Source organism: Hirundo rustica, chromosome 17 (genome assembly GCF_015227805.2).
Source record: "Hirundo rustica isolate bHirRus1 chromosome 17, bHirRus1.pri.v3, whole genome shotgun sequence".
Taxonomy (NCBI): Eukaryota; Metazoa; Chordata; class Aves; order Passeriformes; family Hirundinidae; genus Hirundo; species Hirundo rustica.
Genome location: NC_053466.1, coordinates 6,993,442 through 7,021,307, shown reverse-complemented (window position 1 = coordinate 7,021,307; position 27,866 = coordinate 6,993,442). Strand labels below are relative to the sequence as shown.

Genomic DNA, 27,866 nt, shown 5'->3' with positions numbered 1-27,866 from the left:
AGTGTGTCACTCATGTCCAAGGAATAAACAATGTTAAAGCTCTTGTCCTCTCTGTAGCGTGTGGAAGCAGGTCTGCAAGCATGACAGAATTAGTATCATGAGCAAGAAGCTTTGGGAGGACTGTTGTGACAAGATGAGGAAGAGGATGGACCCCACTCTGCATCGCCATGGCCAACCTGCAGCCGTGTAAATCTCTTGTCTAAGGATGTACTAGTCTGTTGCTGAGACTCACTAATTTCAGCCATTCTTTTAGTCAATCTCTGTCTCTAGTTGGTGAACTTCTCTTGGGATGGGCTATAACATTTTCCAGTTAATTTTTATTGACATATCTTTGTGTTGTTTTAAATGGAAAACTTCCCAAAACTGCTGAAGTTAATGCTAAAAGTGAGGGGCTTTTTTCCCAGAGGAAAAAAAAATGCTGAATTATGGAATATATAAACAAAGTGGTGAAAAAATAACCCCCAACCAGGTTACTCAAACTGCCTGACTGTACTTCTTCAGGTAAATAAGCAAGAGCCTGTTTTTAGTCCAGTGGGTGAGTGAGAAAAATATCTGGATGACTCAAATGTGCATCCTGGAATTAAAGCATAAAAAAGCCGCTCTTCTGGCTCTGAAAAAGGAATTGCTTTTCATATTCACCGAAGGGCACTTCAGGGATTTAACTTCCCAGAACACGGTTCATTTCTACCTGGTTCTTGCCCTGTGGAATCAGGTGCACTCTATTACAATTTCAGAAATTACAAGTTTTCTTCAAGGTTTTCCTCAGAGTATGAATTGCAGCTCCGTGCTTGGATTTTCTGATTACTCTGATTTTCTTTTTTTTTTTTTTTCCTCCCCCCAGTCAAAGGCGATGATGGCAAAGTTTTATCTTAGCAAGCTTTGCTGGTGTCTCTGTGGCTGTTCTCCTGTGATGTGCAGCTCCACGTTTCCCCTGTTCATTGTGGCAGACTCATCTGCTGTTGAAGAGGAATGTAAAGGGCAGTGAGGTATCCCAGAGTTAAAGTTTTTAGTATAAGCCAAAATTAGTTTGCTGGTGGTTTATGACTTTAAGGAAATATTCAAGGAAGAAAGGACAGGCGGCATAAGGGATTCATTCAGAAAAACTGAACAGTAAATTATTTTCATGGCAGCTGTTCAGTAAGAAGTAAATGTTCATTTTTTTTTCAGAAAAGCAGGATGATGATCCCTACTCTTTAAATGAAATCAAGGGAAAAAAGCACAAATTAAGAACTTAACAAAGTTCAGGAGCAGCTGAATATTTAAAAAGCACACATACTAATGAAAGCCATTGCCACTGGAAGCAAGGACAGAAGTCCACAGACAAAACGTCCCACAGTTCAGATCTGTAGCCAGACCTCTTGCTTGAAAATTTGGCCTGGAAATTTCTCAGCAGTTAAATCATAAGATGCTTGACGCTCCTCATTGTGGTCCCATCTGGGAATCTGGAAAGTGTAATGTTTAAGCTGTATATTCACTTTGATTCTTGGAAATGGGAACAAGTTTCATCAAGAAACTGTTTCTTTTTTTATTTTTCTTTTCTTTTCCATCCCCAAATTGGTTTGCCTGTTGCATATCGTTAGCAGATGGTGGCACATATGTAATTTCCATACTCTTCTATTTTGGTACAGGAGCTGCTAATTGTCCCATTTTGACTTGGGAGTATTAAGCTTTGTTAGTGCATCTCAGGTAATTGTAATTAGCTTATGTTCCTGAATTATGGCCACAGAGTTGGAAGGGTTTTAGTTCATCAAATCCAGTGCATGATTGTACCTTTTCTGGTTACTCTGTGATTCTTCCAAAGAAATGCACCCCAAAATGACAAAACCCATTGGCTTTTAGTGAGCAGTGAAGTATTAATAGGGACAACAGCTACCCTGTGTCCGCTGCACTGTGTGAGCAAGCTACCCTTCTGCCTTTAAAATTTCTGAGTTTTGGGGGTATAGTCAATAATACAAAAGTAAAGCAGTGACACTTGCCCCATCCTCATGGCTGCTGGCGGGATCCTCGCCTTGTGCACTTTGGAGAGGAATTGGCAAGAAACAAATCTATATACCAGGCTGAATCCTATTTCCCTGTCTCTGTAATTAAGATGCTATCTCCTCACAGGATGTTTTCTAAGAAAGTAATTTTGTTTTCTGTCAACCTGAATTCAATACCTGTGCACCAGCACAAATATTGGAAGACTCGCTTTATATTTTGTCCAGGCTGACAGAGACTTTTAGACCTAAGGTGGTGATGCTGCTAGGTTTCATCATTTAAATAAATAAAAAAAAAATACTGTTAATGTGACAGTCACTGTGGTCTGTTTTAGGTTTTTATTGCTCCCCAAAAGCATTTTGGTTTTTGATGGGTTCTGTAATAAGATTTTCCCTGCAGGAGAAGCTGCCTCCAGAAGCCTGCCCTAATCCTGTTAGATGGTAAGCAGAGATGTTTCAGTCATTGATGTGCGGGCAGGGGAGTCTTGGGACAGTGATTTAATAGTTTGAGAAGGCTGTGACTCTTCTCCCTTAGTGATTCTTCTTGGTGTCTGTTGAGAGAGTGCATGGGAACAGCCACGAGTCCTCTGCCTGTGTCACCTTTGCCCTGAGCCTGGGACATCTGTGTGCAGCTCTGCCCATGGGCTTCCAGCCCCGTGGAGGCACCTGAGAATGTCTTTGAGTGCCCACACAGCCAGATTAAAGCAGCAACTGCACCGTCTTCTTCTGCTGCAGGAGGACGTGTGGAACTGCTCAGTCATTTGATTTAGAACAGGATGATATGAGGGAGAGAAGATGCAACAGTGCCTGAAAGTCGAGCAGATCCAAGGAAAGGAGAATAGTTCCACAGAGAGAAAGAGAAGGCAGATTTCTAGTAGAGATGTTTAGAAAAAGGCTCTTTTGACTCTGCTGCTGCCTGAGGGTGTCCTTCCCAAAATTAGAAAGGGGAATGAAGATGATGCTGTTACTGGGGAAGGGTGGAGATAATGAGAACAAGCTGAGTTTGATGTGTTTCTTCATTTGATGAATGCAAATGGAGGAATGTGTTTAGTTTTGTAACATTTCCACCAGGTTAGGCAGTGGAGTTGTGGTTTTGCACCCTTGGTTTTCTCTGAACTCTGTGTATCTCTTGCTTGCAATTTAATCTTACACATTTGTTTGCGGGCTTGTGTGTCCCACTACCCTCTGCTGGAAGAAATGAGGATTTTCCAGCTCTGTCCTTGAGCCCCAAAATAGTCCCAGACCTCCCGCAGAAATGGGCTGGGAAGCAGTTTGGGAGGACCCCAGTTCTGCCTTGCTGTTGCTGGCATCCTCCCTGCAGGGAAGAGATGTGGGGTATGAAAAAGTGTTGCTGTGTTTCAGAACAGTGCATGGCCAGGAGAGATGGAGCACATGGTGTCTGTGGTAGCAGGGGGCTGAATGGGACAGTGTCTCTTGGTCTGTTTTGTTACTATGGCCATAATTGTTAGGTCTGCTCCAGTTTATGATGAAAGGTGTTGCCAAAATAGGCTGAATCACTGGTGATTTTCCTCTAATATCCAGTTTCAAAAGGTGACTGGTAAAAATGTGACTGGTACCAGCTGGTGGCTTGAGAAGGGGTGAAACACCCCAGAGCACACATGGCCACAGGAGCATGTTCTTTCCAAATGCAGTTTCATATGCTGAAACATGAAGGTCTCTTATGTTTTTCTTTTCTTAAATCAGTGAAAATATTTTTGATTTTTTCTATTCCCTGCTTAAAATCTTATACCTGCCTTTATACCTGCTATGCAAATGTTCTTTTTCAGTGTAGTGAGAATGAGGTATATAAATGTCATGCTCTCAGTTCAGGTTTCCATTAAACTCCTTCAAGAGGATATTCCAGAGGGAAATTAAAGATGAGATTCTAAGAGAGGCTTTTGTTTTATTATATATTTGCTCCAGTACTTGATATATGAGAATGTTTACATTTTCTACCCTATCTTCTGAATCTGTTTGCAATAGAGTTGCTTCTATCTCTTTGCTTTGTTGATCTCTTCTGTAAAATATGAAGTCCCTAATCATTTTGGTTCACACAGGGGAAGCTTGCATTAACTGCAGTGATTTTGCTGTACCATGTGTCTAGAAATCTTGAAACAAGAGAGTTCAGATTGGAGCTGGTTTCCTTTCCCCGCGTAAGCAAGCGATTGCGTAGACAAACGACCTTGTGTAGCAGCTCTGAAGTGTGTTATTCAGGCCGTGGACAGGTATTATTTCCAGATTTCAAAGGCAATATAAGATCCAGACAAGTCTGCAAGAACCTCTGGTCTCGATTAGTTGTAAATTTCCTGAACAGCATTTTCCAGTCATGAAGAAATTTAACTGTTATCACCCAACTGACAGGATTTTCCTTCCCCTCCTTTGTCCCAGTCTCTGTAGTGCCCCAGCACTGGGAAGAGCAGCTGGCAGATCTGTCAGAACCAGCTGGGTATTGGGTGCATTGGTACATTTGGTACCTTGGTATCTTTGGTATGTTGGTACATTTGCCCTGCCAAACAAACGCCTGTGTCGTGGGGGCAGTGTCAGTCCTCACCTGCAGGGGATGGTCCATCCTGTCCTCCCGGCTCTGGTCATGCAACACCCCTGACAGGGCCAGCTGGTATCTCTCTGGGTTCATGGAGGAGTGGCACGTGTGGTGGAGGGATAAAGTCTCCAGTGAGATGTTCCCTGGCAGTGCCCACCCCCCAGGCAGCCCCTGCAGCTCTTTCCGGAGCAGTGTTTTAACAGGGCAGCTCGCTCCCTGATGCAGCCTGTGACTGCACCCTGACACCAGGACACCAGCCTGCCCAGGATCAGCCTCCTGGGCTGTCGCTGCTGCTGTTCCCTGCTTTTCTTATTTTCCCCTGCATCTTTGAAAGCTCATCATGTTACCCTGTTCTCTGCTAATCCACCGAGGGCATGATCACAGGGTTCAGAGCTCACACTGAGTGTTTCTTATGCATATTGGCTCATTGTTAATTTAAGTGGCACATACTTTAATCTAATAGATGCTGTCTTTTAGTTAGGTAATTGCTCCAGTAGCTGTAAAGGGATGGTATCTTGTGAAGTTTAATTTCTTTCTACTGAGCCCATGTGGAAAGGAATATCTAAAAATCAAATTAACTTTTCAAGAAGACTTTTCAATATAGGCTGTCTTTTCACTGATGTCACCACCTCCCTCCTTATATCATAATATTTCTTTACTTGTTTCTCTCTCTCCCTCATATCACCACATACTTAAAATGAATATTTTAAAACCTGCCTTGTTTCCACTACACCACTGTCTCATGAATTCAAACACTGAATGTGCACTGGAAGTTCGGCCAGTCTGTGGTTGGGGAATACAGTGGGCAAGTGTACAAATGCTTGAGTGCCAGTAGCTGGGATCACCCGAAGGGTATCTGAATTAGCCTGCTGATAATTTAAACTTACTTTAAAAAGCAACTCTGTAGCAGCAGCCCACCTTAGCTTTCCACATTGACAGATTCATGTCTGTATTGACAAGGATGAAGTCAGCTGAGAAAGAGGAGAACATCCTTCAGCCAGGGAGGAGCTATCCTGTGCTTTTTTTCCATCTTGGGATCTGGCAAATGCAATTCCATGTGTCCAACAAAAACTTGTGTTACTGATTGCTTGAGGGGTCTAGAAGATCACAAGAGTCACTAGTGGTGACCAAATAAATGCTCTTCTTCATTTCTCAAGGAAATGGGACTCTGGTGGACTCAGGATGAGGGGCTGTCCTTTCAGCACTGCTGTGGTCGGTGTGACATTCATTTCATAGTTCTGTTGTTTACAAATGAGAAGCACCAGTTTGCATTCCACATGGTGTTTTCAAAAATGCTCAGAAAAAATCAGCTTATGTAGTATGTGTGTCGCTTTCAGACACTGTGAAGTGTCTCCTGCCCTCCCTGGACACTGGCCTGGACTGTCAGTGCAGCCTCATGCACTGAGAACTCTGCTGTGTTATGAATTATTGGTTCATACAGCATTTTTTGGAGATAATTCTCTGATTTCCCATTTAGTAAGGTTTCCATGGCTTGATGATTTACCCCTGTGGTGGTCTCACTCAGATTGGGTTATTGGTATTCTTCATTCTCTGTTTCTCCCACATTAGTTCACATGACAATACTGGCTTTTCTCAGATATTTGGAGACTGTTAAAAGAGGGGGGAAGGGGACATGATCCAGAGCTTTCAAGGAGCTTCACAAAGGGTAGACTGTGTTTTACTTTGGGGGTGATGTATAGCCCAGATAAGATTTTTCACCAAGGACCATTACATCTCAAGTTGACTTTTTAATTGATTTAGCTCCTCTGATCTGTATGTTGCCAGACATGAACCACTAGCCTTTGGATGGAGTCCAGAGTGTGATGGAAAGTTCACTGAAACCCCATCAGCTCTTGTTAAACCTGAGTGAATTCCAGCCCAGCACATTTCTTGTGAACAATTAAACACAGTTAAGCAGGTGATGGATTTGAACCTCTGTCTCTAGTGTTCATCTGTATTTCAATGAGGAAAGGACTCATTAAATTAATGAGGTTTTGGGGTGATTTTTTGCCTCTTCTGATGAATAACTGCACCTGAAAACTCAGGGTGGATGTTTAGGTAGGTCCTGTTTATCACCAGCATGAACTGTTCTAGGTAGCACTCAGCTCTCATCATTTACAGCTTTTCACTAATAATTTTTCCAGTATTTACTTGTCCTTTTCCCATTTTTTGGTAACGTTTGGATTTGTTATCCTTTACTTTGATATCACTTTCTGTCAGTACAACTGCCATACTCACAGTGCGAGTGTAGTGCTATGGCAACAGTGTATTATCTGCAGTCTTGCCAATGAGTAAGATATGGTGCAGAAATTAGTTCACTTATCAAAATCTGATGTGCAGAGCTGAGCAAGAAACCTGGCAGTCCAGAACCTCCTGCTATTTTCACAAGACCTGCTGTTCTGTTTCACATTGGTAATGACACTCACATAAATTCTCTTCTGACTGTTTCCAGTGATGCCTTGTTAAACCTACAGATGTCTCAGCACCTTGGAAAATATTTTTAGATGTACAATAATCTTCATGCTGTCTTTGATAGTGAGAAAAAATGGAAAATGAGCGATTTTTTCTTTCTTCCATTACTATTCCAGAAAGGTACTTTTCAGTAATTTCAAGGTAGGAAAAAGCATATAAGTAGAAAAATCTCACCCAGACTGGGAAATGTGAGAAATGTGGCAGATTAACACTGCTAAAGACTGAGAGAGCTCTGCCCCTCTCTGCTCTGTGGTGCAAACTGGGCCATGCACAGCCTTTGGGATGTGTCTTGCACTTTCTCTGTCCCACATACGAACTGGTGGAATGGTCTTTGAGGCACAGTGCATCCAATTCCAAATCCTTCTAAACGTGAATGTTCAGAATCAGTTGATAGCCCTTCCATTTATCTTCCAGCTGGTGCAGTGCTGGTTGGGGAGGACTTTTACCCCTGTGGACCTGTCCCTCCTCTGGTATGTCCTCTCAACCATCCTGACTGTTGTGCCTTACAGGGTAGAGCAGCTTTTGGGCAGCCCAGGATGTTGAGTCTCGCTCCCAGGGTTGATGTTAGAAATGATAAACCTTTGGTCGGATGATTAGAAACTGTTTATATGGATTTTAGAGTGCAAACATGTTCTTAACATGGGTTTGGCTAGAAACTCTTGGAGAGGAATCAGAAACAGGTTTCTCCAGTCTTTGGACATTGTTTGAAAGTTTCCAGTGAAATTAGTCCTTGTTCTTAGTCAAATTATGTTTGCTTGTTGACCCCTCTTATCTAGTTAATCCCTACTTCACTGAACGGCTTCTGCTTGTGTGCACTGAATCAGCTATTCCACGTTACTATTTTACCACTGTAATGGTGGCAGAAGTACATTTGAGTTAAGAGATGCTTTATTTTCTGTGTTATAACCCCACGCCTTGCGATTTCTAGAGAAATAAATCATTTTGTTATGCATCAGCTATCTGTTTGAGGCTGAGGGGAAGGATGTGTGGTAATCTCAGATCAAGTATTAGGTGCAGCTGAGCAGCCAATTAGACAATCCTTGAGGGTCTTCTTCTTAGGTGTGGGTAAGTGTCCAAAGCTTGGATACACATCTCTTGAGGTTCCCACATCTCTGTGCACTGCACAAGCAGCTTTGAGAAAGGGCAGGGTTGTAGCCCCATGTCCTGTTCCTCGTCTCTGGCCTCCAGACAGGAGCTCCCGTGTGCTTGTGGTGCTCCAGGCAGGGTTGGTGCTGCCTTCCCTTCAGGCAGGCTGAGAATGAACCACTGGCCTTGTTTGCTGGGTAAATCACAGACCCATCCTCACAGCACGGCCCAGCAGCAGGAGCCTCCCCCCTGCCCCATTCAGGGGAGCCTGGTGGGTGCCTGGAGCTGCCTCCAGGGACACAAACACCACAGTCACCAGCTCTAACAGAGAGGCTTTAAGACTTTCAAACTCTGCCCTGCAGTGGGGAAGATGGTCTGACAGGGGTTTGGTCTCATTTGCAGAATATGTAGTTGGGGTGGTCGGGGGCAGTTGAGTGGCTTTTGGTGGCTCTGTGAGCCAGTGTCAGAGTTCTTGAAATCCCAGGCTCCATTTTCTGTGGCCCAGTGTCTCTCTAACCACATTTTAATGAAAAAAACCAGATCTTAATTTAGGGCAGGATTCAAGAAAATGTCCTATTCAATTACTTAATTATAGGTGAACTATAATTGTAAGACACAAACATGTCTTGCTACAAAGCACCAGGCAAAAAAGCAGAAAGGATTATTTGCTGTTTAATTTAGCAGAGGAAGGCAGCTGATCATGCTGAGTCTGACACCTAGCAAGTTGTGTGATCCTATTTGTTAATCTTTTAAACTTCCCGTTTTATTAGGATAGGGTTTCGAGAGCAAATAGGATAAATGAGATTAAATCTGTCGTCCTGAATTACTCTCCACTGAGTTATGAACAGAATCACTCTGTGTCAGAGAAGTATAATTACGAGGGAAATTCTGCCTGTGTAATTGTGTGCTTTGTTTGGAAAAAAAATTGAGATCCGTAATTATCCCCAGTGTGCCGTGGTGGTGTGTGCTGGCTCTGAATCTCTACAGTAAACAAAGCCAAGGGATGTTTCTCTTTGGAGCAGTCCTTGATGCAGTATGGCTGGTACCTGCAACCGCAGCAACATTACCCTTCAGGTCTTCTGGTTCAAGTGAGGGACTCAAATTAACTTGGAATAAGATACAAAGTAATTGTACAATTACTTTCTCTCAGAGAAAAATCTGTGGCGCTCCTTTAGGGTCCTGGCTGTATTTAATTCATACAGCCCTGTAAAAGTTGTGGTACCCTTCCTGCTGCATAATTCCACTGTGAGATGAGTTGAAGACACAAAACTGTAGCCTCTTGAAATTTTGGGTTCACCAGCCAAAGAAAGCTGTTTGTTTGTATTCTCAACAACTTTTTGTTAGGAAAAAGGAAAGGAAAAGAATATACAAAATTATATTTGTTCCTATATAATAGGCATAATTGCTGCTGGAAGTAGACCTCCTGGAGAGAGAATATGCACAAAGTGAAAAGAAACTCACTACAGGTCCTGCTCCAGCACTTCTGCAGCTTTCTTCTTGAGGCAGAGGGGCAGAAGCCAGGCTTTTACATGATGGATTAGTGATAAAACAACCTGCTAGGCTGATTCAGGCTAGAATTTCTGTTATTTTGCCAAAAATTATAAGTGCATTAGGGGAGAGGGGCAAGGAGGCTGCATCATTCCGGTGAATCCTATTGGAAACCTTATTTTCTTTTTCAGACCTTTTTACAGGTATGAGCCAGGACTTGATCTCCACATCTGTTTTTATTGGCCAGTCGAGTTTACAAATGAGGCCCCTTTTGTCCCATCTAATTTTATGCAATCTGTGGTGCTGTGTAACAATTCTGGGAAGAAGAAATGGAAGGATTGTGAACTGACCTTGTGTATGTACAGTGACTCACTCTACCCTTTATTTCAACTTCCGTCAAGTTTTTTCAGATACACTGTATACCCATTAAATGACCTGGGCAGTTTATCTCATGGCAAAAATTCTTCCTAATATTTTGATATATTTGTTGGGAAGGTGACAAAATACATCACAAATGAGAATGTGAAAAAATGCTTACATTAATCATCTGAGACAATCTCTCTCATTATAATCTTGTTCAGAGTAACTAGTTATCTTTAAGAAAGGGTTTCCCATCCCTTGATTTGCCATCCTACGTGACTTTACTGCCAAGGACATCTCCATGCTTGACAAGCAATGGGTAACTTCATAATCTTTCTCTGTGTAGGCAGTTTCTTCATGGGAAGAAATTAAGTCAGTCATGCCCATTACTGAATCTAATTTTACTATAATTTAGAGGGAAGAACTCTTCCCTGAGTAGAATCGATTTTATAACCGCTTACTTCAGGATTTATTTTGCTTTCCCCCAAAGGATGTGGCAGAAACTGTTGTTAGTGACAGGCCTGCAGCTTGCTTGGCAAGGTCACTGCCAGCAGCACCTTTCCTGGCAAGTGAGAAATTTGTGCCTTGCTTCGGTTTTCAGTCATCAGCAGCTGCTCTGAGGCAAACGAAGCAAGCCAGCAAGTCAGTATGTCCTTGCTACTTGTTGAAATTCCACCTTTTGGGAACATAAGGTTCTTAGGGTAGGTACCTCATGGAATCAAGCTGTCTTTGGCTGAGTTTTTTCCTTTTCCCTTAGTCAGCCTGGAGGTTTGGCCCTGGCCGCAGATGTGTCTTGCTCATGGCTTTACAGTTCATTCACCCTGGGTAGGACTTGTCCATCTTTTCCTCACTCCTGGCTAGGCTGAGTGAAGCACACAGAAGGAAAGGTCGTTTTAAAAGCACTTTGCAGCAGTGCAGTGGTAAAAACCCAGCTGTGAAGACATGGGGAGTGCAAAACAATCTCTTTTTGCCTGCCCACAAAGAAACAGGAGAAGAAAACGTGGTGACTTTCTAATACTGGCCACAAGAGCATGTTTGACAGTGTCCCTTCAAGGTTAATAAGACCATTCTCAGCTGTTCAAAACAGCCTATTGGTAGCAAACCCAGTGCAAATCAGTGGAAGAAAGTGGCTTGCTTCTTGTTTTTGTTTCCTCCTTCTTCTCACAGGCTTCAGCCTGGTAGACAATCAGATCCAACTGTAGGTGTAATGCAGGCAAAATACCAGAATACATGGGCCAGTGTATGATTTATGCTAATGGCAGCAGACATTGCTGAGTGCCTGCCTGCTCAGCAGCCCTGGAAGTGTCCTTGGCTGTCAAGACATGTGGAAATCTAAGGAGCAACTCAGTGAGGGGTCTTTTTTTCAATCACATTCTTTGACCCACATTCTTTCTTATTTATATTTGCAAGTATCATGAGATTGATCAGATTTTTCTCCACAGTGCCCTTATAACACCAAAGATCCTCTTGCAGACGGGAGAAATACATTTGGTGGGGTGTTCAGATGTTGTGAATGGCTGAGTGAATGCACACTGCTTTTTATTTGGTGAAGCCGCCTGTAAGGCAGGCTCTTTTCTGCCTCATCATGCCCTTCTCTGCTGGTGGGAAGTGTTCTTTGCAGTTTGAACAATTTTCCTCTAATTAACAGGCATTTCCTTATCCTCTTTCCAAAGTCTCCTACTCGTTCTCCTTCACCCTTTATCTTCAGTTCCTCTCAGTTACGCTCACTGCGTAAGCAACAAATCTTTCTGGTGCTTCTGAACATTGTTCACGTGGTATATGCCATCCACTTTCTTTTTGATATTGCATTTTCATGTTCTGCTGAAACCTGCAAAGCCCATGCTTGGTCTGACAAAACTTTCCCCCAAGGAGAGGTTTTGTAGTGTTGGTTCTGAGTGTTGAAAACCATAGAAGCTTAGTGAGAAGTGAATGTGATTCTCTTTGCCCCTGCTTTGGGGATCAATGATTTGAATCCTATTGTACTTTACATCAGGGAAAATTGAAAGTAACCCCAGCTGCAACAAGGCTGCAGAGAAGGTAACAGAAATGCAACAATGGGATGAAGCTTTTACACAGAGTAGTAAAATGCCAGGTTGCAGATAAGGCAATAGGGTGGCAAAGCCCTGTGAGCCCTGTGAACAATCTGTGCTTTCTGTGCTCTGGAACAAAGCAGCTTTACAGAGGGTGTTGCTGTGATCACTGAAACTGGCTCCGTGGAAATTTCTGTTACATTGCAAATTCGGCTTCGCTGCATGGCTGGGGAGGGGGCCAGAGTGCTTCTGATGATAGTGGGCGGGAAGAAACTATGTGTTACAGCTGAAAGAGCCCTTACCCGTGACTTTTCCTCTCCACAGGTGCCCCTGGTTGACAAAAGCCATCTCCCCAGCCATCCCAGTGTACAATGGACTCGTTTTCTTGTTTGTACTGGCAAACTTCAGCATGGCAACTTTCATGGACCCTGGAGTTTTCCCACGAGGTAACAGAATTGGGGCTGCTGCAGGGGTTGGGGGAGAGCATTGAAAATCCAAGCCAAAGGAGGTGCCAGGTATCCAAACACACAAGTTACTGAGTAATCTTGTAGGCTTTATTTATTTCTTTACTGTACTTGACTGTCAGTAGGGGTGGGATGGCAGTGAAATGCTGGGTACCCTCCAGCTCCCTTCTGAGCTCCGGGGTGCCCTTGCACTTACTCAGACTGGCACTCGAGGGTGCAGGGTTGTGTAGAATGGTTTTCCTTGGATAGCTCTCCCGAGTGATGTGATTTTGATTGCTATCCCCTGTGTCATGCTGGCACACTGGATTTAAGTCACTGTCTTCACAATAGGTAGCAGAGGTGCCAGAGGGGAGAGGCTAAACTTTCTGAAACAGTTTCATCAAAGCAGTCCTTCCAGAATACCTTAAAAGAAATGCAGAAGCATTGAATGCTAGAACAGATAATGATTAAGGCTTGCCTTAGAGTGTCTAAAAATGTATATATTTAGAAAGATATTCCTGCCTAAATTAGTACTGATTCACAGCTGATTAAATAGGATAGAGATCACTTAGCTTTTGTGATGGGAACCACAGTGCAGCCATCTCTTTTAACACATCCTAATGAGAGAATTATCACCTCATTTTATCTGTCTTCCAATAATTATTCACATGCAGTTTGCAGCAGAGACTGCTCTAGGCACTCTGTCTGAACCAATGGCTCTGTGCTGTCTGCAAGCTGTGCTTCTTCACCTCTATTCACCAAATTCAGTGTCTATTTTGAATTATTACCTGACAAGAACAAGGTACCAGTCCTGCTGGCTTCCCTGAATAGCAAGGCCAGGTTTCTCCAGGTAGCAGTGTCTAACGATGAGCATCTCTCTGCCATTCATTGCAGCTGGAGTTTCTCAACCCCTGATTAAGTGTTGCTACCTCCAGTTAAGGAAATTATTGTGTGTAAAGGCAAGCTAAGAGGAAAGATTGAGTCACTTGTGTAAGATCAACTGATAGTGTATAGGTGCTTAAAGCTACAAATGCTAGTGATTTTTGAAGGAACTTCTGCAGGAAGAGTTTTAAGGGGTTTCCTGGACTTGTTAGTTTCTTTATCTCAGCAGAGATAGCAGTGGTTAATTAAGCATTAAACATTCTCAGTCTGAGAAATCAGTGTGTTTGTGCAGGGCAGTTCCCTCAGAGCAGAGCTGGACATCACCAGACCCCAGGAGTGACCAGTGCTGAGTGTGTTGTCAGTTCATCCCTTCCTTTGGGCTTCTCTAACTTCCTTTTGCAAACAAGTTCTTAGTTTTGGACTTTGCATTTAAGAAAGAAACACACAGGGAGATCAAATAGAAACTTTCTCATTGCCTTCCCTCCCATCCCATCTCCATTTACACAAGGGAGTCAGGAGCAAAGCAGGAAGAGGAGGAGTTCCTAAAGTTCACCCCTCTGCTGTCTCTCACTTCATTTGTGGCCTTGGCCTTGCATCTCTGTGGAGCAAGGGGAGAGAAAAGACAAGGCATTCGTCCTGGGAGAAGGTAATGGAGTAGGAGTTTAGATGTGTGAAGGAGTCAAACTGATAAGGGAAAAGATGGAAAAGACTATAAATACCAGTGCTGGGAGGAAAGAGGAGCACATGTTATTTCAGATCACAAGTGTGCATGTGAAAAAAGCTTATCACCACCCCACGCCGCCCGCAGAGCTGCCAGCGCAAAGTTCAGGAAATTGTAGGAGTGACTTAAAATGAATACACAGTCACTCTATTTGCTTTCTGCTGTTGAAATTAGGTTTAGTCTTCTTGGTTTTCAAGCTTCTTAGCACATTTCTGATAGTTACGAATTTACTTCAAAACCAAAACAACAAATATGCAGTACAAAAGCTGAGACTCTGATGAAATCACACAATTCCTGTAAGGAAGCTACCAAAAAATTGCTAGAAAAATATGAGGCTTGCCTGCTCCCTGTCAGTGGATCAGTGTGTGAGAATCTGTGTAGTAAGATACATTCCTTTGCTAATGTATTCTTCTTCTCAGGTCACTGAAAACTGGAAATAGGCACATTTCCAGCTCTATGATATGAGCTTACAGGTCTAGCAGATAGAATATGGCCTATGGGGGGAAATGGTAGAACTTGAGCTGCAGAAACCCAGCTTGTTGGAGAGCAGCTTAATCAAACTCCCAGATCTGTTACTTATTTTTCAAAATATTTTTTTAAAAAAATTTGTTGGCTCTCTGAGTCTTTCTGGTATGAATCAGGATTGGCTCCGTGTGAGTGAATTTCTGGTAATACACCAGAATGAATGAGTAGGAAAGGAAGTATTAAGTAACTGAAATTGGGGCTGCCTTGAAAAATCCGATTTACAGTCTAGGCTGAGACTGGCAGTGTTTTTTGCTGGCTAATTATACCAACTACAATTAGTATCAGTATTTTTGTTGTGAATCTGTTTTATACAAACTCTGTGTTTAAATTCTGCAGAAGGAAAATGTTTAAATGCATATAGGTATATATAATGTACAGACTTTTTGTCAGCATTGTCAGATTTTTTATAAGAGATTAAATGGTTTGACTGTTCCAGTCTTGTTTTCATCTGCCCACATGTATTACACAGCTTGGGCAGCTTTATAATGGTATTGGAGAACCTACAGACTGTATTTATAGAAGTGCCTAAGGGATTTAGAGTCTGGCTCTCTCTAAGAGTCTCACTGACTAGTTATGAGAGAAAATTATAGGGAATGGTGCCAGTACAGCACTCTGCTTCCACGCACAAACGTTAATCCAGAGAATACTCTTGCAGAGAAATACTGTAGCTGAGCCAGATCCCAAGCTCATCGAAGTGAAGGGAGAAATTCCCTCTGAAGTCAATGGAAATTGGATCATGATAACACATCTAGAGGAGATTTAATATAGAACTGCATGACAGTAATTGATGCTCCGCTGGGACAACATTATCAAATTCCACCTAATTTGGAGCCAGTCAACCAATGCCAGCTGCACTGTAATGTTTAACCAGGTGTTAAATAGATATGAACTTCTTAGATTTTCTGTCAGGGGGAAACAAGTAAAGATCACAGGAATCTAGAATAATATTTTTTCTTCCCAGTATATATTTGTCTGGTATAGACTGGGTTTTATTTTGTGCATTTATTTTTAAACGGACTCTTTTCTTAAACAGGGCAGAGGTGATAAACCGTCGTCCCCAGAAAGGGGGCTGTGCAGTGTCCCTGTGTGCCAGGCACTGACAGGATTAGCTCTCCTCGCCCCCTGCTATCTCCACTAACTCTCCGTTTTGCGTTGAGCAGCAGACGAAGACGAGGACAAAGACGACGACTTCCGCGCGCCGCTGTACAAGAACGTGGAGATCAAAGGAATCCAAGTACGGATGAAGTGGTGTGCCACCTGCCACTTCTACCGCCCGCCCCGCTGCTCCCACTGCAGCGTCTGCGACAACTGCGTGGAGGTAACCGGCCCTGCTGGGCTCGGGGCACTCGGGGCGCACGGGGCTGGGCTCGCACCTGCTGTTGGAAACAGCTGCTGTTGGGTTGCCCCAGTGCTCCAGTTCTTGGAGGTTCACGGTTGCGGCCTCGTTGCGCTCCCGCTGAGCAGTGCCATTTGAAACGCAGCCCTCGGTTATGTGTGTTACAAATGCTGCCATGCTTGTTGTCAGCCCTGTCGCCAGAGAAAATGAAAATAAAAATTTATCATGCTGGCTGTGCCTTCCTTGAAGCAGCTAAGGGATTGTGAACGTAAAAAAGGGGTGAGTGGGAGAGTTGATGCAGAGTGCAAGAGAGCAAGAAATTCAGGGTGAACCATTTTAACTTGTCATGTGAGCTTAAGGCTCATCATTTAATTTGGAGCAAACTGGTGCCTACATTAGTGGACAAGCAGAGAAGCCACAATGGTGTGTGAGTTCAGGAGAACCAAACTCTGAATTCAGCAAATGGTTCTCCAGTCAATAGAAGGAGCCCATATTTGTTTTAACGGCCCAGCTCAGAGCATGAGCTCATTCATGTTTCTAATGTTGATTGCTCTGAATTAGGGGACTTTCTTGATTATTGATACTCTTAGGGTCTGTGTGAGTCTCACAGGATTTAAAAAAAAAAAATAGCCCCTAAACAGTAAGATGTGCTTTTGGGCTATAAGCATCTCCCAAACATGTAGGTACAGAGCACTGTATACACAGCAGTGTATTGCCGGGGGACTTTTTATTGCTGAGCTAAAAATTCTACTTCTAAAGGATCATTTCTGCTGCAAGGTCTATTTTTTTTTTTTTAAATAGAAAGATGAAATCTTTAATATGTCTAAAATATATTCAGCTGTGCCATTAAAATGAAAGGAATTACTAATCAGAAGGGGAAAAAATACCAGAGTCAGCTGGAATGCTGTATACACTACCTTTGTCCTAATCCACTTTGCCATAAGCAAGGGAAATAGTCCCAAAGAAAGCAGCACAGTTACAAGTGAGAGAAAGGCTGCCTGGATTTATCTTGTGTCAGACATTTTCTCCTTCAGGGCAATATATATCTAAGTTATAATTATCTGGAAGCAGTGCTGTGCCTAGTAACCATCGATAAATAGGACAAGGCTGTCCTGTTTTGGAAGGCTTTAGAAGGATGTGGGATTTCAGAAGCCTGAGAGTGAGGAGCTGCCAAGGTCCCTGGCTAGAGGGGAGCAGCCACAGCTATTTGTAAGTCGTGACACACAGTTTGTTTAGACTGCTGTGGATTTTTGTGTAGAGCTGGATTTTTTGCTAGAAAACCTGAATCGTACATTCCTAGAGTTAAAACACAAATGTTTTCACTAATTCTAGATTCTGAGGATTTTGTAGATGATGGTAAATTCTCAGTTGTCCCATGGAGTTTCTTTCTTCCACCTTCCCCAGTGGCTCAGCATAAAAATTCATTTTCAGGAAATGAAGTTTTCTCAGAAAAAGATTGCTCAAAAATCACTGGTATAAACATTTGAAGTCTCATGCGGATGTAAGTCCTCCATGGGAGTCAGTTCTGCAGCAGAAATGAAAATGGGAGGGAATCCTAAAGGAACCTGCATAAAATAGCAGAAGGCAAGGTGACTCTGGCTAGCCCTCCACAAGTTCTATTGATGGTCAGGTCAGTTGAATGTTCCCTACTATTCTGGTGTGCAAGTAAGGAGCTCTGCTTGTAATTAAATTATTACTGCTGTGGAGGAATGTAGGCAAAAAGTATTAATGACTTCTGAATCAATAAATCATGGCCTTAAGCATGTTTTATTGATTCTTGTGATGCTTATTTCCTACTCACCTGTCATATTCTAGAAGAGTTTTGAGACAGTAAAAGGAGTGACTCTGCTGGCTTTCCAGATGGGATCCACTCAGGGTTGTGGTTCACGTTTTCACTTTCAGTCTAGATGTACAATAAAAATTTGTTTCCCAAATATAAAACTTTTGAACCGATTTGATAAAAATGAATAAAGAGCAAAAGCAGACCACACTTGCAGGAAAAAAAAACAATTAAAACTTAAAGCATGCTCTTACCAGAGGGCCCCAAAAATGAACTTGTGATAGAAGTAGTCAGATTTTTGTTTTCTTAATTGAAATGTTTGCAATGAGTACTTACATAGTTTCATAATCCATAGGTATTCTGGGCTGCATACAGCCAGATTTGCATAACAGACAGATGTTATGTCAGCATTTCAGATATAGCCTGAAATGATGTTAATATTTAAGTTGCCTCTGTCATTTTCTAATGTGCTTTGAGAAAGCTCTCATCCTTTTTTTTGTATTTCGTAAATTTTTGGTAAATGCGTTGTGCAAACCGTAGAAATACAAAACCCCCAGTGTCATCATTGAGCAGTGTTTAAAAATAGCATTGCCACAAAGCAAAGAATAAACAGTTCATTTGTCGGTGCAATGAATGCATAATATCTGCTCTGAAGAACACAGAGGTGAGAAGGGTTTATTTCCTGCACCTGATCTTGTCTTCACGTCAAGAATAATCCCATTGGAGACAGTGGATTTACATGCTTACAAAACTGTGGAAAGGCACTTGGAGGGTGTCTGTGGCTTGCCCTCATTATTAACTCTCCTGTTAAAAGGGATCTGACTTTGTGAGGGACTTTGGACTTGTGACTGAGACAAATAGTTAGGTTTGGATTCATAACTTAACGAACCTGTGCAGAACTTTGCCTGTGTGTGATCCAGCTGTTGCTTTTCTTTGTGACCTGCTTGGTAAAAAGGTACTTTTGTGATGTCCATTGTTCAAAGTGGACTCATTTCAGTATAAATACCGAAATGTGGGACAGGGAATTGTACAGCACAATTGCATCTTCAAACCATTCTAGGTTATAATAACTTCATTGTAATTGACTCATGCTAAGGATGATAAAAAATTAGGGCTTCTGCTGCTAGCAGATAAATAGCCTGTCCTTTATTTTTAATATGTCCTCTCTTCAAACCCTATAAACACTCAAGTACCTCTCCATTCATGGATAGAGAAACAACTTGGTCTTAAAAAGTCTTATAAAAAACAGGCAAGCATTTTGTAAAGCTGCAGAACTAGTATGATGTAATTTTACATGACAATGGTTCAGATTTATCTCTAAGGCAATGTATTTTCTTTCACTGTTTGGATATTTTTTCCTATCTCTCCCTTTCTTTACAAGGATTTTGACCATCACTGCCCATGGGTCAACAATTGCATAGGACGGAGGAACTACCGCTATTTTTTTCTCTTCTTGCTGTCCTTAAGTACGCACATGGTTGGAGTGTTCACCTTTGGGCTCATCTTCGTACTCAACCATATGGAAAAGCTGGGAGCAGCTCATACTACCATCACGTATCCTTCCTTCTGGTCTTTCCAGACTCAAGGTGACTGAGGAAAATGTGCAAGAATGACTCTGAATATTTTTCCTCAGGGAGCAGGCGGAGCCTCTCCTGATCCCCCACTGCTCTCCTCCTGTAAATGCTCAGTGCAGGTTTTCCTCTGTTCCTGTTGTACCTGTGTGATCATAGATTGCTCCAGAAGCTGTAGTTGACCCTTTGTCTTTCTCAATCTTTGTCATGACAACCCAGCAGAAGGATGAGCTGCCTCCCTGAATTTTACCTAGAACCAGGTGTAGCTCTCAACCTCTGTTTGCTGTGTTTAAAACTCTGTTGCTGTCTTTTGGAGCAGTGTGCTCTGGAAGTAGCCTCCTGCATGCTGGTGAACACATGAACTGCTGGCTCTGAGGGGTGATACTGCTCTTGATAGATCAGTGCAGAGCATTTTTCACAAGGTAGAGAGGTAGAGCCCAGAATCACTGAGTTCACATTGCTTTTTAACCGTCTCAAGGGTGAGGACCCAGACTAGGAGCAGATAGACTTAACTTTGAGATGAAATTTAGTTAGACCTTGCAAAAGGTGAGGAACACTCTACTCTGCACTCATGAGACCCCACCTGGAGTGCTGCACCAACATCAGAGAGCATGGAGCTGCTGGGACCAGTCTAGAGGAGGCCACGGAGATGCTCAGAGAGCTCGAATCTCTCTGCTCTGGAGACAGGCTGGGAGAGTTAGTGTTGTTCAGCCTGGAGAATAGAAGGCTCTAGGGAGACCTCAGAGCCTTTTCCAGTGCCTAAAGGGGCTCCAGGGGAGCTGGAGAGGGACTTTGGACAAGGGTCTGGAGTGAAAGGATGAGGGGGGACAGCTTCAAACTGAAAGAGGGCTGGTTTAGATGAGATACTAGCATGAAATTGTTCACTATGAGGCCCTGGCACAGGTTGCCCTGTGGCTGCCTCATCCATGGAAATGTCCAAGGCCAGGCTGGACAGGGCTTGGAGCAGCCTGGTCTAGTGAAAGGTGTCCTGTCCACAGCAGGGGAATTGTCTTCCATCCCAAACCATTCTATGACACTGTGATGCTCCCTTATTTTTTCTCCTGTTCTCTCCCTGTCTTTCACAGACTCTTTGTCCCTTCACTCATCCCAGTTTCTTTAACTCTTGGATACAGAATGGCTGTCATGTGTGTGGCTGGGTTATTCTTCATCCCAGTCATTGGTCTCACTGGCTTCCATATTGTTCTAGTGGCCCGAGGGCGCACAACAAATGAACAGGTAAGAAGCAATCCTTTCTCCGTGTTTGTGGCTAAGGTGTTGAGGTGGGAAGGAAAGTCAGCAAGTCAGCTTGGGTAAAGCAAAAGATGGTCCAAATCTTACCAGTACCAAATCTCTTATTGGAGATTTTGTGAACATCTAGGAAGATTGTCTATTCTTTATTTTCCAATTTTTTTAATACACTGCAGGCAAAGGTTTCCCTTTTTTAGCCGCAGAGCATCACCCCAGGTTTATTTATTATTTAAAATCTACTCATGGCCTTGAAATAGGTTTTATGTGGTGGGTACCATCAGCCCCAGAATTTCAAACTTTATGAGTCAGACTGAACAATCCATGAGATTGAGTGAAGGAAGGAAAGAAAGAAGGAAAGAAGGAAGGGAAGGAAGGAAGGGAGGGAGGGAGGGAGGGATTAAATCATTTGCCCTCTGTCCTGGTATTTTGAACTCCCCCTGCAAGCCCACACTGCCCATAACAGGCTCTGAGTTAGCTCTTTGTCCCCCTCTGTGTCTCTCTCTTGTTCTCATGCATATGAACACACACACACACAGTGCTGTTGGACCCAACTTGCTTTGCTTCTCCAAACCAAATGCCAACATGAAACCTTGTGCCAAAAGCTCTGTAAAACTCCAGTTCCCCTGCAGTTACTCAAATGTCCACAATCCACAGTCCCTGTGGTTGATGCAGACCTGCATTCATGTGCACATGAATGGCTTGGTGTGGGTGATAGGGATCAGTCTGATGGGATCAGTAACAAGCTCCTGCCACCCCAAGGGACGGTTTGGAGGTGTGGCACTGGTCTCAGCCCTCATCCCAAGGCTGATGAACTCTCTGCATTCCGGTGTTTTACCCTTTCACAGCTCCAGCTCCAAAGTGCCCCTCACATCTGGGCTTTTTGCACATTTCCCCCACCATACTTATTTTCCCTTGTGTTTTGGGTTTTTTTCAGATGGGTTTTTTCTGCCCTTGCACCCATGGGTGCTGTGCATCTCCCACTGAGCTGTTTTGGCTGTCCTGGGGACTGATGGCTCCATGCTGTGAAGCTGTCTGGCTCCTGGGCAAGCTGTGAGCGTTGAAAACATCTGTCTGAGGCCAAACCTTCATAAACTGAGATGACATTGTCTCCATCCCACAAGAGACAATAAAAACTCTTACCCAGAAGAGTGTGGGAGGTTTACATAAGCAAAGAATCTGAAGTCATCGTGAACTATTGCCTAACATGGCCTTTGAACAAAGCAAGCTTCCATAGCTGTCATCTTCAAATGCTTTTCTCTGTCCTGCTCAGAATCATCTGCTCTTCATTTTAAAATTGGTTTTGGCCAAGTATTAGGTTTGATAGTGCTAACAGCAGTAGCATGAAACACAGAGCATTTTGGTCTCATAGTCCAAATCGTGGTTTGCCTTAGCCTTGTCTTTGTGCAGTGATATAAACTCTCCAAGAAAATTTTAGGCTGAAGAAAAAGGAAAAATTTAACTTTAAAAATGTAAATTTTAACTTCATGTCTTTGTGGCCGCACTAGAATTTAGAAAGGTTGAGAATTTTTCTGTGATTGAAATAACTGTTGGAAAATGTATCCTAGCTTGGTTTGGTTTCCTGAGCTACCAAACCAGTTGAGATTTAATTCATCTTCCCATGCCATTTTGAAAATTAAATATAATCTTGTCTTAATTTCTGCTTAGTCATATGTAGCAGTTATCTGTAACTGGAGGATGGATGTTCCCAGCCCTGAGGTCCTTTCAGAGGAAGCATATCTAAGTAATTAGAGCACCAGACCAGGAGAGATGGATGTGAGATCTGCTCCTGGCATTGCCACTAAAACATTCTCTTTTCTCCTGCAGTCTCAGTGTTGATTCTCTTTTCTCACACTGGTGGTTATCTGCTGTCAGCTTTCCACTTGCAATATGCTCAGCTTATCTGGTCCTCTTTTCCCAGTACATTTTGTAGGCCAGTGGTACAGACAGTTTTGGGTTTTTACTGTAAATTTTTGGTGTTTATTAATTCCGGAGTTTGTAAGTTCTGAGCATTCATAGTAGGCAGACTGTGATTGAAAAGTGCATAGTGGCTGGGTTTAGATGTTTCTGATCTTTCTGAATGCCTCTGAAATTCTTTTATGGAATCGAAATAACCCGTAACCCAACATCTGCTCATATTCTGGTATTTTTAGTTTCTGAATAGAGTAAATAAATACCCTCCCTTCTTAGACTGCTTTCTACCAGTGGATTTCAAACTACTTTAGAAACCAAACTGATATAATTAGACTGTAATCTGTGAGTTGGACGAACTTTTATTTTTATCCTGTGTTTGAGAAAAGGGGTACAGAGATATGAAATGCTTTGCCAGCATCTGGCACAAGTCAGCGTGAGCCTAGGATCGAATGCAGATGTGCCGAATGTCCCAGGCCCATGTTTTCATCAAAAGGTTGCTCTTCCAAATCTCAGAACTTCCAGCCTCTCTCTCTTGGCCTCCTAAAGTGCTTTATGTTATATCAACAAGGCCAGCATAATATATTGCAGAATCATTTAATAGTTGTTATTTTATGTCCAAGTTAATAAAGTATTTCTGGTATTCTGTGAACTTGTTGCTAGATCAGAACTATGAGCTGATTAAAATGCTTTTTACTTGCAAACAACAATGGTAATGCTTTTAATGGCAACCACTATTAATCTCCCTGGCTTTATTGGTATTTATCCTCATATGGTGACTTTCGAGTATCTGCCTGTAGAGTACAAATTCTTTATAATGCTTATGAAGCCCTGAATGGATCCCGCCAGTCTAATGAGGCTTGGCTTTTATTAAACATGCTCATTTACAGGCAAACATTGTAATCACCAGGGAGTTCCTGGCACCCTCCCACATAAAGCAGTGGTTTGTACCGATTGCTGCCCAGGATGGGATCTGAGAGACAGGAAACATTGCTCTCATCCAGCATTTGGGAACGTTGATTTGACAGTGCTGTTGGTTTGGAGGGCACTTGCCGAGGCAGAGGAGGGGAAGTGATGGGAATGAAAGAGACCAAAACAGGATGTCTGGCTGGGAGCAGACACAAATCCAATGCAGGAGCAGCATGGAGAGGTGGACACATCACTTCAAAACCCTGTCACATTCAGCAGTGTCCTTTTGGGAAGGATTTTGAGTTGAGTGCCTCCTAGCTGAAATTAGCTGACAAGGGGGGGTCTGTTAGAGCTGGAGAGAAAAAGTGCAGCATACAAAGAAAAATGATCTGTTTGGGAAGGACAGAAGGGTCAGACTTGTTCTTGGCTTTCTAAGGCTTGGATGATGACTTTTATATAACCAGAGGTTTGAGCACTGTCCTGAACGTGTTTCCAGGTGACAGGGAAATTCCGTGGAGGGGTGAACCCTTTTACCCGAGGATGCTGTGGAAACGTGGAACATGTGCTCTGCAGCCCCTTGGCTCCCAGGTAAGAGAAATGCTCTCAGCTGGGAATGAGGGAGCAAGAATAGTTGTTGGGACAGGGGAAGAAAATGTGCTTGGCTGGACTCACAAGCCAAGGATTTATGATGGAACAAGAGGAAAGCAAAACAAAACAGTCCTGGAGGCAGAGCTCTGTGATAGCCGCTTCCCTGTTGCAGGGCTGTAACCTGTGATTCACCACCCTTAGCCCAGAATTTATTTTTTTGGAATAAGCTTGTCAAATTATGTCAAGCTCATACCCTTGTCCTCACCAGCTTGTTTATCCAGTGGATTTCAGTAACAAGGTAAATATCCATATGTTATCATATTGCCCACACAACTTCTTACACTGTACAGGCAATGTCCAGTCTGCTGGAGAAAAGGAAGGAAGCTAAAATCAGCGTTTCTCCTTAAGACTTAAATCTAATTTAAGGCTGCTGTGGTTTTCAATCTCACTGGCACTTTCATTATCATAAAACAGATTATCAATGAGGTCTACATCACAGAACTTGAGATTTTATTTATGGCTTTCTATTTTTGGGGAAATGGATTTATCGTTTCACATTTTGAAATCAGGATCTTAATGCAGTAGATCAGATGGACTATAAATAATCCTTGGTGCTGAGCTGTCCAGCCTGCAAACATGTTCAGAATCTTACTACAGGATTTATTTGAGCCTTTTCGGGGTGTAGAACAATTCCGGACCCTGACACTCCTATCTGCCTTTTCCCCCCCTTTGTTATACAACAAATAAATCCTAAAGGACTATTACATGTGTTAAAGATACTGGAGTAGCTGCTTCCCAAACCTTCCAAAATGTGAAAATCAGGTCAAGGTAGATGAGAGGAGCCAGATATTAAATGCTTGCTCTCTTCTTGCTGTTGTCCATTAGTGCTTCAAAAATTGCTGCTTTTTAAATTCATCCTCTCCTTTTGCTCGCTAATTATTTTTTTTTTAATTGCTGCTTAATTATTACATAGACTGAAATAAATGGAGGTTCTTACGTAGATTCTGACACATTCTTAAATCATAACCTGGAAGTGGGAAGATTTTTAAGCCTTGTTCTTAGGTTACTGTTTATTTTAATGATGACCATTGCACAATTAATCAGGTACGTGGTTGAGCCCAAGAAAAAGCAAGCCGTGAGTGTGAAGCCTCCTTTCCTGAGACCTGATTTGTCTGAGCGACAGATCACAGTGAAGATCAGTGACAATGGCATCCAAGCCAACCTCAACCGGAGCAAGGTGAGCAAATCTCCAAGCTCTGCTTTTGAAGGGCATGGACTGAGCATTATCAAGCCTGGGAATGAGTCTGTCATTGACAAATCTCTGAGATGATGCAGAAACTGGAGTTTGAGTCCTTGTCATATACTTCATCCTCTGAAAGTAAGGCAGGGTCAGTAACAGCAGCTCTTGATCCAGTAACAGGCAGCTCTAGGAACAGGAAACCTCTGGGCTGCTTTTGGAAGAGTTGGCTGTTCTTTGCAGTAGTTATTTTCTGTCCCAGGAGCTGTCTCCTCTTGGTGTTCAAATTAATTTTAATGAACCCTTGTATCACCAGACCAGGTCAGCTGTTCTACTTCAAAGAATGTTTTGAGCTGCCAGGCTGCAGGAAGGCTTGTGGTCCAGGGCAAGGAATATTGACTCAGAAGCTGAATTCTCTTCTCTTTTCAGTTTCTCCTGGCATGAGTAATAGAGAAGGATTTGTTCAGTCCCATAAAAAGTGGTGGATTCAAAGGAAGCCAATTTGCAAGATTTTTGTGCATAGCTACTTCCAACACTCTTTGGATAGTTACCTGCTGAGAGCTACCTGGAAAGTTGCTGAAAAATGCGAGAAAGCACTATTGTCTTCTACCACATATTAATTAGCATGATGATTATAGTACCTAGCATGCCAAGTAGACCAGGATAGTGCATTTAAAATTCTGGCTGGTTATGACAATGCTAATTTTACACGTGACAGCCCTTGCCCTCAGCGGATGCTAAATCCTGTTTGTCACTATATGTGTAGGTAATTCTCATTCTCTGGTACATCCAGCACTCTGCCACGTGCTGTTATTTAACCAAGTTGCATGTAATGATTGATTTTGTTGATCATTTTCAGTCTAAAATCAGCCTGGAAGGTCTGGAGGATAAAAGTATGGATGTGCAACCACCTCTCCCACCCAAAGGAGATCCAAGCAAGTACTCTGAGCTAAAAGGGCAGCTGGGCACCAGTGAAGGTATAGTTGCATAATCAGTGCTTTAGTTTTATTAATAAGAAACTCTTTTAGCTTCTTTAAAAGGTTTCTTGTACTCTCTCAAAACGTGGGATCTGGGTGAAAGCGCTTTTTCCTGTTTAGAGGATTTCCAGACCAGGGGAATTAACAGCAGGAAAGGAAGAAAAAAGCCAGCTTCAAGTGGTTCATTCAAGCATAGGCTGAATATTTCATGTCAGTTTTGCAGAGTTTGTAAACCCCTTTAAATCCCTTCTTAGATCAATTTTTAAATTAAAAATGTCAAAGGAATCTAAGGAATCAGAAATATTGGCATGAAATTCTTAGACATTGCAAACCGCATTATTTCATTTGTAAGAATGTGAAGTTTATGCTTTAATATTATTATTTTATTTTATTTTTCAGACAGAACTAGTAGCTGAATTCAACCTGAATATTTAGTATTTCAAATTAGGCAAAATTTCTACTCACCAGAGCACATCACCCCACTCAATATATTGTGCCTATATTAGCCAAGAAATATATTTCTTCTTCTCTGTAGTTGACTGATCTGGCAGCAGTGTGCTGTGGTGGAATGCCACACAAAAGCACTGCAAGTTTTTTTTTCTCCAGATCAGATCCATTTGCAGAGGATGGATGGCAAGGAATTATGGCTGACAGCTTTCTGTCCACATGCATTTTAATAGAAAGTACCTGTTTTCTTTTTTCTTTTGCAGAAGGTGGCCTCTCACCCAAACTTATCAGCCCTCCTACTCCTGCCATGTACAAATACCGACCAGCTTTCAGCAACAATCCCAAAGTCCACTACCACGCCACGGCCGAGCAGGTGAGCGAGCCCAGGAGTTTCTGCTCCCAGCTAACGCCAGGCAGCGTGGAGCTGAGGATGAATTCACTGCAGGGCTCTAGTGAACGTCAGAGTGTAAAAGTAAATAACAGCACTTGGCGCTGTTGTGTGACAGTGTATTATTTTCACTGTGCTCCTTATGGAAACATGTCTGGTTTCACAGCTTCCCCCTGCTGACATGGAGCGCTGCCGCCGCTCCGGTGTCTCAGCCTGATCCTGGGATGCTGAGAAGTGTCACCTCCCCTTGGCTTCTCCTGGCAGAGGTGCCACCTCACATTCCCTTCAGAGGGAGCTGGGTATGCTGAGTTCTTCTCTGGATCAGACCCTTGAGCCAATACTCAGTATACTCATTGATTCCTTAAGATGTTAGCTTGCGAAACAGAAAGAACTTTTAAAGCATCCCCAGATATATTTTAGTGAAAATTAGCAGAAGACTCCTCATGTTTGACCTTCCTTAGCACCTATTCAGTGCATTTGGGTTATACTGGAAAAAACACCTTCCTAATACTTGGCATCATTTTCACCTCTCAAGAAAACTGAGGTCCAAACAATTAGACAGATGTGCTGTGGAATTCTGACAGTTTTCTCTTCTGCTTAGAAGTTATGAAACTTTTTTCTCGTGGATTTATTACAAATACTCCTCGGCCCCGGGATCTGAGAACAGCATTTGGAAAATCACTTGTCTAACTTGTATAGTTGCAATATGTATCCAAGTCTTGACACACCAGTGGAGACACCCTTAAAAAACACATACCACACACAGTACAGTGTTCTCAAAATTAATTTCATCAGCTCCTTCAGTGTCACCCCTGGAATAACAAGAAGGGGGTGATAGGAAGGAGTACTATAAAAGGAGTAAGGAAAGGAAAATATGGTAGATAAAAATAATTAGCTGCAGCAACACTCTAATAAGACAGAATGTTTCTTAAATGGAGAGGAAAGCTTTTTG

The 27,866-nt window shown here is 42.7% G+C and overlaps 1 protein-coding gene across 3 annotated transcripts in view; it reads left to right on the top strand.

Annotated features, from left to right (window-relative positions):
* The window catches only part of ZDHHC8 (zinc finger DHHC-type palmitoyltransferase 8), a 109,094-nt gene that overhangs the window by 71,085 nt on the left and 10,143 nt on the right, over nucleotides 1-27,866 (top strand). For all 3 annotated transcript variants that reach the window (XR_005703418.1, XR_005703416.1, XM_040081056.2), the window contains exons 2-9: nucleotides 12,279-12,400; nucleotides 15,686-15,843; nucleotides 19,023-19,195; nucleotides 20,346-20,448; nucleotides 23,774-23,865; nucleotides 24,970-25,102; nucleotides 25,962-26,079; nucleotides 26,790-26,899. Coding sequence is in view for 1 of the 3 variants with exons in the window: in XM_040081056.2 (XP_039936990.1) it covers nucleotides 12,279-12,400; nucleotides 15,686-15,843; nucleotides 19,023-19,195; nucleotides 20,346-20,448; nucleotides 23,774-23,865; nucleotides 24,970-25,102; nucleotides 25,962-26,079; nucleotides 26,790-26,899 (1,009 nt within the window). In the remaining 2 variants the exon portion in view is untranslated. The remainder of the gene's footprint in view (nucleotides 1-12,278; nucleotides 12,401-15,685; nucleotides 15,844-19,022; nucleotides 19,196-20,345; nucleotides 20,449-23,773; nucleotides 23,866-24,969; nucleotides 25,103-25,961; nucleotides 26,080-26,789; nucleotides 26,900-27,866) is intronic.